The sequence below is a fragment of the Cyrtonyx montezumae genome, unplaced genomic scaffold (assembly GCF_038088225.1).
Source record: "Cyrtonyx montezumae isolate F1298 unplaced genomic scaffold, pur_monq_1.0 scaffold_13, whole genome shotgun sequence".
Classification (NCBI taxonomy): Eukaryota; Metazoa; Chordata; class Aves; order Galliformes; family Odontophoridae; genus Cyrtonyx; species Cyrtonyx montezumae.
Genome location: NW_027071859.1, coordinates 1138673 through 1149434, shown reverse-complemented (window position 1 = coordinate 1149434; position 10762 = coordinate 1138673). Strand labels below are relative to the sequence as shown.

The 10762-nt window shown below is 52.1% G+C and overlaps 1 protein-coding gene across 1 annotated transcript; it reads left to right on the top strand.

Moving 5' to 3' along the window:
* Positions 1 to 1079: 1079 nt before the first annotated feature.
* Positions 1080 to 10312, top strand: TDRD6 (tudor domain containing 6). The gene is made up of 5 exons (XM_065731075.1): positions 1080 to 6039; positions 6413 to 6531; positions 7618 to 7707; positions 8870 to 8927; positions 10260 to 10312. Exons 1-5 carry the CDS (start codon positions 1080 to 1082, stop codon positions 10310 to 10312), a joined length of 5280 nt encoding a protein of 1759 aa, XP_065587147.1.
* Positions 10313 to 10762: the final 450 nt, after the last annotated feature.

Genomic DNA, 10762 nt, shown 5'->3' with positions numbered 1-10762 from the left:
CCCGCTTGCACAGAGCTGATGGAGATAGGAGCATCCTTTAGGGCCTCATTTAATAAATGATGATGCAGATTTTTCCACTTGGGATCCCTTTCCTTTGGAGGCAGGGAGCTCGGGCTGGTGGAGGTGGTCCAGCTCTGGCAGTGCTGCCGGACCCCTGGCAGTTGCAGAGCCTCTCTGGGAAGACCCAGTGCCTTTTTAGCACACGTGCCACATTTAAGACAGGTGGGATCAAGATTTACCGCCCCAGATGGGCTCACCCTGTGCTGCCTGGAGGTGAGGTGGGGAGCGGGGCCAGAATGGGGCTCAGGTGTTCTTTGTGGACTATGGCAGGGAGGAGGTGGTGACAGCAGCCAGCCTTCACCAGTGCCCATTGAGAGCTTCTGTACGGGGAAAAGAGCAGCAAACCGAGCAGTATCTCTGGGGTGTGGGCTCACTGCCTGGGCAGTGTCAGCCAAAACTGAGGCTGGGAGGCAGAGCATCCCCAGCGGGGTCACCTGGGGAGCCCGGGAGGGCAGTTCTGCATCAGGTGCAGCCACCGTGATGGGAAGCTGAGCTGAGGCGGAACGGCGGAGCGTTAATTCTCACGCAGCTGCGACAGTCAGAGAGAGCCCCGGAGACGGGCACCCCTCCCTCGGCTCTCATTATCCCCGGAGACAAAGCCTGCCTCTGAAAGCGGACAAAAACGGCACAGCTGCACAGAGCGACAGACACCACGCGGGGACAACGCGGCACCCACGGCCACCGCCGCCCGACCGCGCTCGGGAGCGCCTCCTACCGGCAGCGCCCCGCACTGCAGGCCGCCCCGACCGCACCTTCCGACCCGCCCTGACACCGCCGGCCCGCCAGCCAATAGCCGCCAAGCCCCACCCCTACGTCCCGCCCCCGCCGCCCGCTCGGCCAATGGAAGCGAGGCACGCTCGGCGCCGGCGGGGTGTGGGGGTCTTGTGCTGAGTCGTGCCGCGCCCGCACGGTCATTCGCGTACCGACGACCCCTGTGCGTGCGTTGCTCCGCCCCCCCCGGGGTGCAGATGGGTTCACCCGCTGCCCGGTGGTCGGGTACGCTCGCCCCCGTGGGCACGATGGGCTCCGCTCCGGGGCTGCCCGGCCCCGGGTCCGCCGTCGCGCTGCGGGTGCGGACCGTGGACGTGCGCCCGGCGGTGCCGGTGGTGCGGCTGTGGGGGCTGCTGGGCGAGCGGAGCGCCGAGCACGTCCGCCTCCGAACCGACATCCAGACCGCGGGGAGCGCGGCGGGAGGAGCGGAGCCGCGAGCGGGGGAGCTGGGGCTGGTGGAGCTGGCCGGGATGTGGCACCGCTGCCGGGTGCTGAGCCGCCGCGCCCGCGCGTGCCGCGTGTTCCTGCTCGACGAGGGCCACGCGGTGACGGTGTCCGCCGATTTCGTGGCGCGGGGCGGCCGGGAGCTGTTCCGCCTGCCGCCCGAGGCGGTGGGCTGCGTGGTGGCCGATCTGGTGCCGCCCGACGGCCCCGCGGACGGGCCGGGCGGGGACGCGCAGCGCTGCTCCTCCTCCTCCTGGACGGAGGAGGCGATGGAGCTGCTGAGGCACCTGCGCGGCGAGGAGCTGCCGGGGACGGTGCGGGAGCTGCTGCTGCCGCAGCTCCTGCTGGTGCTCGAGCTGCCCCTGCTCGTAGCCCGGATGCGGCGGCTGGGCCTGGCCGGGCACGCGTCCCCCGGCGCCTTCTGCCGGCTGCTCGGGCGCTGTCTGCTGCCGCGGTCCGGAAGCGGTGCATCCGTTCCTGCTCCGGTGCGTGAAGGAGAGGACGGCCCGCCGGCCCCTCGCAGGCGGAGCTACGTGGAAATGAGGCCCGGTTGCCCTTACGGCGGTCAGTTAGAGGTGGGATGCACGGTGGACGTCGTCGTGACGTGTGCTGAGAACCCCGGTTATTTTTGGTGCCAGCTGAAGAAGTGCGGCGAGTTCGCGGCGCTGATGGCTGAGATACAGGAGCACTGCCAAGGGCTGTCCCACCTGCGCTCCTGGCCGCGCTCGGTGTGTTTAGCACAGCACTCGGTGGACAAGCAGTGGTACAGAGCTTTAATCGTCAGTGATGTCACTGCTGCAGAAAAAGCACAAGTCATGTATGTTGACAGTGGCAGCAGGGAGCTGGTGCCCCTGAGGAGTCTCCGCTCCATCGACGAGCGCTTCCTGGGGCTGAAGGCGCAGGCCTTCAGGTGCAGCCTTTACAACTTAATCCACCCTCGCGGTCACGACCCGTTTGTGTGGGATGAAGCTGCAATCCTGGCTTTCCAGGAGTTCATCGATGCCTCCTCAGAGCAGTTTCAGCTGCAGTGCACGATATTTGCCTTGGCTTCCAGGAACAACAGGGAGCTGTTTAACATCGTCGATTTAACGACGCCTTTTCAGAGCGCGTGCCGGTTCCTGACCGAGCGAGGCGTGGCCAGGTGCCTGTCTCCTCAGACACCTCTGGCAGCCTCTGTCCGGCTTCATTCTTTCTATTATTCCACGCACAAGATCAAAATTGGCAGTGAAGAAGATGTTTTTATTACGCACGTCGATGGTCCTCAGATGTTTTACTGCCAACTCGAAAGGTGTGCGGACGCCCTAGCACAGCTTGCTGAGAGCATTTCTCATCTTAGCAAGACAGTGTCGTGCCTAGAAGGCTGGCAGAAGCCTGGTGACTTGTGTCTCGCACGGTATACCGACGGCGTCTGGTACCGGGGGATCGTTACTAGAACAAAACCCAACAAGGAAGTCTTCTTTGTGGATTTTGGGAACACAGAGAGCGTTGAAGATGATCACCTGCTTCCTATACCAAGCGATGCTCACGATGTCTTGCTTTTGCCAATGCAGGCCATAAAGTGTTCCTTAGCTGATCTAGCTAGTGTTCCCCAAGAAGCTGCAGCGTGGTTTAAGCAAGCTGTTCTGGAAAAGCAATTAAAAGCAATTGTTGTGGCAAAGGAATCTGGTGGTAAACTGTTGGTGGAGCTGTTTGATGGTGGCATACAAATTAATGCCAAATTGAAGGAGGAGTTGAGATTAAGAAACAATGCAGAAGCTTGTAGGCGTGTAGAGAGCGCGGCTTTGTACTCCAGAGCAGATGTGGGGAAGGGGAATGAGGCTGCACAGCCTCCTCTGAGTGCAGGAGAAAGTAAAAACTGCAGATCTGCAACCCAGGGAGGAGAGAGGAGCAGCAAAGTGCACGTGGAGCAAAAAGATGTAAATGTTCAGCAGCCTGCTGCAAGGAGGGAACGGGCAGCAGGGTTACTGGCAGCTGAGGGCAAGCTCAGCTCTAACAAAGGTGCTCTGCCCAATAAAGTGTGGCAGGAAATGTGGACTCCACTGTCGGTTGGGATGGATGCAGAGTCAGGTAATGAATCTGACAGTGAAGGCAGTTGCGTACTGCTGAGCTGTGTAACTGATCTGCCCCGGCAGGACGTAGTGCCAGCTCTTACGGTGTTGGCCTATGTTTCTTATGTAAATAATCCTGGAGATTTTTATGTTCAACTGGCAAGTGATGGGGCTCAGCTTCACAGTATTTCAGAACGCTTAAATGGTGAAATGGCAGCAGAGATCCCCCGCAGGCAGCTCTTGCAAGCTGGAGACTTAATCTGTGCTCTGTACTCAGAAGACAGCCTGTGGTACAGAGCTGTAGTAAAAGAGAAGGCCTCCGACCGTTTGATTAGCATTCAGTATATTGATTATGGCAATGCTGCAGTGGTTGATGTTGGCCAGGTGCGCAGGCTCCCTGAAGACTTGGTGTCCATTCCAGCATTAGCCATTCCTTGCTTCCTCGGTGGGCTTAAATGCTACAGGAGTACAGCCTGGGCAGAGAAAGCAGCTCTTGGCTTCACTGAGAGAGTGAGTGAAGTTCTGCTAACGTGTGAATTTGTGGAGGAGGTGGATGGAAAGTGGAGAGTTCACCTCAGTGACGATCAGGGTGAAATAACGGTGGATTTAGATGATGCAAGACCTTATTCAACTGAAGTGCTTGATAGAAGCACTGTGATAAATACGTGCAAGCCTTTGCCTCCTCAGGCACAGAATGAGGCTCCCAGTGCTTGTGAATCACTTTCCTGGAAGTTCCCAGAGGCAGGACAGACTGTAAACGTTTATGTCACGGTGGTAAATGGTCCAGACTGTTTTTGGAGTTGCGTCGCTGATACAGAAAGCATGAACTACATCGAGGAGAAAATAAAGGAAGCTGAAAACTTTGGGCTGAACTCTGTGAACAATTGCATTAAAAGTGGTGATGTTTGCCTAGCAAAGTACGGTGAGGATGGGAAGTTCTACAGAGCTAAGGTCACCAGCGTGAAAGGTGATGACATAGCTGTTATCCACGTGGACTATGGGAGTGAGGAAACTGTTAGCTTGGAGATGCTCAGACCGATGCCACGTGAATTGCTTAAGGTGCCTAATCAAGCCTTTCCTTGCTGTCTGTCAGGGTTCAGTCCCTCAGAGGGCTCATGGCTCAGTGAGGCCAAGGACAAGTTTTACGATTTGACTGTAGAGTTCCTCCTGGAAGCTGAAGTAATAGGAACTCAGGAGAATGAAGCTTTTGGAGTCCCTCTGTCTGTAGTCAAATTGGAGACCTCTGGGAGGAGTATTAATGAAGAGATGAGATCTTTTTGGAAGGCGAATATAGGAAGTGGTCGCGAAGCTGTCCCAGACCCTGAGAGACCCTTAGAGGGGGGCAGACATTCGAGCAGTGTTGTGGGCCTTTGTCTCGAAAGAGACACTGCTACTTGTGGATTAGCTCAAGAAGAAAGTGAAAGTGCCTTGCTTTGTGCTCAGTGCTGCTCGGGTGTACCTTGTTCAGGTGGTTCAGAAGGGAACGTGTCAGTGCAAACTGCTGAGGCTGGGGAGGTGGCTGGTGGGTGTGAAACAGCCGAGCACCGAAGCAGCTTTGCTAAAGAGATTGCTCCACTGGCAGATGAGAGCGCTAGCAAAGCAGCATTACAGCCAAGAGGAAGCCAGAGTCTTCATGCTATGGGGGGTGGAATGAAATCTGCAGTACAAGAGCCACCTGACTTGTCATTTCTGCAGAATGTTGAGCTGAAAGCAGAAGCGTTGGCAGCAGGCAGGGCAGCCAGGCTTTTGCTGGGAAATGAGCAAGAAGAGCTGGTAGGATGGCCACTGCTCCAGGTAGAGCCTACTGCAGGGGTGGAAACAGAGGCACCGATCAGACTTGGTGAATTACAAATGCACTCTTCATACGATGATCTGGAAGAGTTGATACTGGAGCTAGAGGAAATAGCAGTGCATCCCTTAGTTGCTGCTGAGGCAGAGGAAGCACTGGGAACAGAGGCCCTTGAAATGCAGACTGCTTCAGGCAGTGAATCAAGAGAGAAAGTGCTGGAAGGGGAAGTATTTGAGCCCCCACTCCTGTGTGAGCAGATGGGATGCTTGGCAGTCCTGCAGTCGGAAGCCTTACCCTCGCTGAACAAGGGACAGAGCTTGGTGCCTTCGGTTAGTGATGTAGGGAAGACAGTAGAGCTGTTTCTTTCTGAAGCTCCACTTTCTGTGAAGCAGACTTCAAAGACACTGGAATTGGATTTCTCTGGGGTTCATACAGCAGAAGCTGTGCAAGAAGATTGGATGGAAGTAGAGCCTCCGCTCGTGCTGCCTTCGTCTGGTGGTGGACCTGAGAAACAAGCAAAGGCCTCTGGTATGCTGGCAATGGCAAACACTGAGCTTGAGCAGTTTCTGGATTTGGTCCTGCCTGGTGTGAAGCCTTCTCGGGAGGATGGAGTGGAGGACTCAGTGGGGCTGAAACACACTGTGTTGCAGAGTCCTTCGTGCAGTGGAAGCCAGTTTTCTGTTCTTACAAAAGACTTAATGGATCAGAAGCCTGTGAGCACCATACAGACATACAACCACAGAGCTGAGGAACGTGGCGAGTGGCAAAAGGAAGGTGGCTGTTATGTGAAAGAGTGGATGCAGCAAGACGTGGCCGAACTGTTTGAAGAATGTGGAAGCACTCCTACGCGTGTGCTGTCCTCAGACTGTAAACCTGCTGAAGAAACAGGAAAAAAGCCAAGTGATAACGTGGCCGACTACAGTGCAGGTAGAGTACCTGATTTTAGGGGGCAGAGTCATCAAAAACATTGCATTCATTTAAATGTGAGAATAGCTTTCTGCTACAAATCTGACTTCATTGCCTAGTAAGCTGCGAGGGCTTTATGTTAGCAATAACTTCAGATGGGTCACAGAAACAAGAATGTGTGGCATCTCGTGGTGATGTGAGTCTGACAGCAGCCGGTCCCTGAGAGGTAAATCTGTTTCTATGCATGAATGCATTTTTGACGCTTTCTGACTTCCAATTATTAATTACAATAATTTGGGAGGCTGCAGGGGGATTTTGGGACAGTAGTGAGGGAGTTGAGCCTTTTGGCTTTGTTGGTCTGTTTTCCTCCTCCATCGAGGCATCCCTTTTGCAGAACATGGTGGATATACGTGTAAGTTGAAGGGCTTTGCTGTTGGCTCGAGGTGCGTGGTGTGGACGTCTCTGAAATGGTGTGAGGCTCTCATTTTGGAGGTATCTGAAAAAGGCACCAGGGTAAGTGCGATTGAATGCCGTATTTGTCAGACCTGCTCCTTCTTTTCTCTTATGCCACACTTGGAGTGTTTTGTAGCAGTCTGCTACAGGGGGGAAAAAAAGACTGAGTAATGCAAAGTCTGCTTCTGGGCTTCCACACCCTGAGTGGATGCTCTCTCAGTACTTGATATGGCCTTCACAGTCACCTCTGTGGTCTGTGAGGACTGAAGGATGTGGCCCTGGTTCCTGGGGTGCTTCCAGGTGTGCCTCTGTGCTGGGATTGCAGCTTAGTATTGTGCTGTGAAGCTGTGTTACCATTAAATGCCCATGAAACTTGGCATCTTTTTACTGATGTTTTAAGGAATTCCTGTTAAAACAGGGAAAACTTGGAAAAGCAATTTGAATTGTAGCACGTGTTATAACAGACAGCTATTCTTAGTGCCATGAAATGTGCATCTGTGGTGAGTTTATGGCTGGTGGGACTTAACGTAAGCACTGTTACAGAACACTGGGATGCCTTGTGCTACTGTTCTTAAGGCTGGAATAAATTTGGGAATGGCAATGGTTCTCCCTCCAGTATGGGGTGTGTGTATATATACACAGGCATCGTATGGGTATAAAAGGTCCTTAAACTGTAATTTGCAATTGCAAATCTTAAGAGATAGTTTTGTGAAAGTTAACTCTTTGGAAGACTGAATGCTCAGGACTGTGGAAGCCGAGACCATTGCTGGTGAATTCCTTGTGAAGCTAATTCAGCTGCTTGTAGATGAGTGTCGGGTACAGAGTGCTATCTCTTGGTCAGTTTCCTGCTGGCTCTGATTTAGGGGATGCTTTCCAACCTTTCTCTCTTGTGATATATGGTTTAGAACCCAAGGAGAGGCTCAAGTTCAGACGCTATAGTAGGAACCAAATGTGAAATACTTAAATAGCAATTTCCTTTTTTAAATCGGATTCAGTAGTGATAGTCAGGTTTAGCTGAGCTTAATTTCATCTTAGAAGATCCAGATTGAAAGTGTTCTTGGAAGGAATCCACAGTCGTGTTTTTCTACTACTGCATTTTCTTTGGATGTATTCTCAGGTTCCACATAGTTGGCTCTGTCCATACAGGTGCTGAATCTCTCCAGTGGCACTGAGGAGATTGTAGATCCTGAGAATGTCTGGAATGTTATTCCCAGCTGGGCTTGCACAACACCTGAGGTATGGTGGTGTAGTGGGGCTGGGGAAAACTCTGCGAGCTTTGAAAGGATACTGGAAAGCTGCTGTTAACTTATGGCTTTGGAATAATGCTGGGGCTGCGTGGCTTATCACACATCCCAGCACCACGGGTTGGAAGGGACCTCAGGAGATCACGGAGTCCAACCCCTGCTAGAGAAGCTCCCTACAGCAGGAAGCACAGCTCAGCACCTGTATGGGTCTTGACATCTCCATAGGAGACTCCATAGGCTCTCTGGGCAGCCCGTGCCAGGGCTCTGTTACTCTCACAGCAAAGAAGTTCGTGTATATTAGCACAGAACTTGCTATGTTCAACTTTTAGGCCATTGCTCCATGTCCTATTGCTTCACGCCACTGAGAAGAGCCTGTCCTCACCCATCTGCCTCCCACCTCTCTTTAGGTATTTATGAACACTGATCAGATCCCCTCTCAGTCTTCCTTTCCTCAGGCTGAGCAGCCCCAGCTCACTCAGCCTTTCCTCATACAGGAGATGCTCCGTACCATTCACCATCTTCATGGCCCTCTGCTGGACTCCTCCAGGAGATCCCTGTCTTTTTTGAACTGGGTGCCCATAACTGGGCACAGTAGTGTAAATGTGACCTCGCCAGGGCAGAGCAGAGGGGGAGGATCACCTCCCTCACCCTTCTGGCCACACTCATTGCAATGCACCCCGTGACACCATTGGCCTTCATGGCCACAGGGCACTCTGCTCATGGCCACCAGGAGCCCCAAGGTCTTCTCCACAGAGCTCCTCTCCAGCAGGTCAGCATCTGATGATGCTCCTAATCACGGTAGCATAGCATGTAGTGGTAGCTAATGGCAAACACTTACATTGCTAACTAATTAAGAAATGGTAAGAACACTTTCCACAGCTTCATAAAGCACCAACCAAAGAAAAGGTCACTTCTGCAACTCGGAACTGAGGTTTTCAGCTGTGCTGATGACAGCCAAATGAATTTTCAGCTCGTTATTCATATGCAGTTTTTGCAGAAGATGCCTATAGTAATTTAGGGGTGAGGGTCAGCGGGGGGAGGCAGTGCTGAAGTGCCCAGCAGGACTGAAGTTAATCTAGTTCTAAAGGCAACGTGCAGATGGAGAATATCTTGGCAATAGTGCAGACTTCCTAACAGGATCCCCTTTTGTTTAGAGAACCAGCAGTGAGACAGAAAACGTGCTGTCCCTGCCAGAGGAATCCTTACCCCAAGGTAAGACTACCTTGAATGTCTCACAGAGATTGGGTGCATTCTAATTTCCTGGTAAATGCTTTATTTTAGAAAATACAGTTGATTTTATTTCTTTTTAAATTCAGGTGTCTCCTTTAATAATGCTGTAAACTTCCTTGTAGAATTAGCTGATGTGCCTTAGCAGTGAATGCAAGCAATGAGCACCGCTGCCACATCTTGTTTAGCATTTATTCAACTTAGTGGATTGAGCATCCTGGGCAAGGTAGGGCAGTACGCCCAGGCTGCAGATTCGGGGGGAGTTTTGAGCATTGCCCTCCAGCACATTGCTTTTTTATCCTAGCGTTTCTAAGGTAGGGTGGGCAGACTCGGTGAGAACTGTGGTTTTGGACTTGAATGTTCTGATCTTTTAGCAGATCTGGGCCTCTGAATCTAAATTTGTAATGGTAGCATCTTAGTTGCTTCAGTGACAGCTTGTGAATGGTGCTCATTTGCCTTTGATTTTATTGAGGAATTTTGAAGTGTAACTGTCCATTATCTGTCCTGGGTACCTCAGGAAATAGGACAGCTTTGTAGTCATGCACAAGTTCTGTAACCTATGGAGTTGTGGAGCAGTTCTGGTTAAAAGGGGCTTTTGAAGGTCCTTCATTTTCCTGTGCCTGCTCAAAGCAGCATCAAACAAAGCAGGTCACTTAGGGCCTTCCATTCAGGTCTGCAGTTTATCCAAGGATGGAGTCTGCAGAGCCTCTCTGAGCATTGTTCCCATGTTTGACCCATGGGAGACTGCATTTCAGTGCAGCTGTGCTGAGCTGACTTGTCTGTGAGCAGCAAACAGTGCAGCAGTACGGTGTGGCAAGAAAGGAGTAGAGGGAACTTGATTACACTGTTGGACTGGGGAACCTGCAAATAAATCCTCTCTCAGTGCAGGCTTACTGCAGGCTGTTCCTGGTCTGATATGCATAGTTTTTACATGTTTAAGTGTTCTTTTTCCTCTGTGGCTGGTGATTATTACTGTCCCAGTTTCTCTCTCCATTCCTGTGCCATTGGCTGGAAGGGCACTTGGAGGAGGAGGGACCCGAGGTGTAAAAGCTCCAGCTGGTGGTGGGTGCACTGAGCTGGAGTGGCCTCGAACTTAAATCTGGGCTGTGGGAGCACCACTTCCCTGATCTGCCTGGATGTTTCAGCTGTCCTGTCACTATACTGTGACTTTTCCTAAGTGTAGTCCTTTAGTGTGGTTCAGTGAGCTGATAACGTTTGGTCTGAAGGCTTGTAGATGTATAAATGCATTATTATCTGAAGTCAATCATGTTTATAGAAACACCTTCATGGGTCTGACCTGTTTTTTCTTCTCCATAGAAGAACAGAGTGGCTGCGATTCAGCTGAAGCTGGAGATCATGTTCTGCACTGACCACCTGGAGAGCACACATCCATTCCCACCACAATGGGTTTGATGGGAACAGAACAACCAAAGCACTCGGGTGTTTCTTCTGAATAACTGAGCAAATGCCTGGTGCTGCCACGCTTCCTTCTCAAGGAGTAGTGCTTGGTGGGGACTGCTGCTGTCTGTGAGGCGTTTTGAAGCTGTGCTGTCTTTAATTAAACAACGTGCCTCTTGACAGGCATCTCTTTGTGCCACACAAGCACTTAGTAACTTATCCCTAGCTGATGGTGGGTTCTTGCACAGATGCTCACTGGGAGCTGCTGTGGTGATATTTGTTGTTGCACTGTTGTTTTGGTTTTGCTTCTTTAGGTTTAGGAAAATTCAGAGTGTTTTTGAGGGGAGGTGGAGAGGGAAGCTTTTCTTCTGTAGAGATACTCGTTTGTTCAGGACTGAAGTCGTGCAATGGAAGAAGCTGGA

What these genes read in the sequence shown, in the direction of transcription:
- TDRD6 (XM_065731075.1), top strand. Translation starts at nt 1,080, where the DNA reads ATGGGCTCCGCTCCGGGGCTGCCCGGCCCCGGGTCCGCCGTCGCGCTG. An exon ending in CGTGGCCGACTACAGTGCAG is followed by an intron (nt 6,040 to 6,412) that starts GTAGAGTACCTG and finishes TCCCTTTTGCAG; the next exon opens with AACATGGTGGATATACGTGT. An exon ending in AGAGGAATCCTTACCCCAAG is followed by an intron (nt 8,928 to 10,259) that starts GTAAGACTACCT and finishes TCTTCTCCATAG; the next exon opens with AAGAACAGAGTGGCTGCGAT.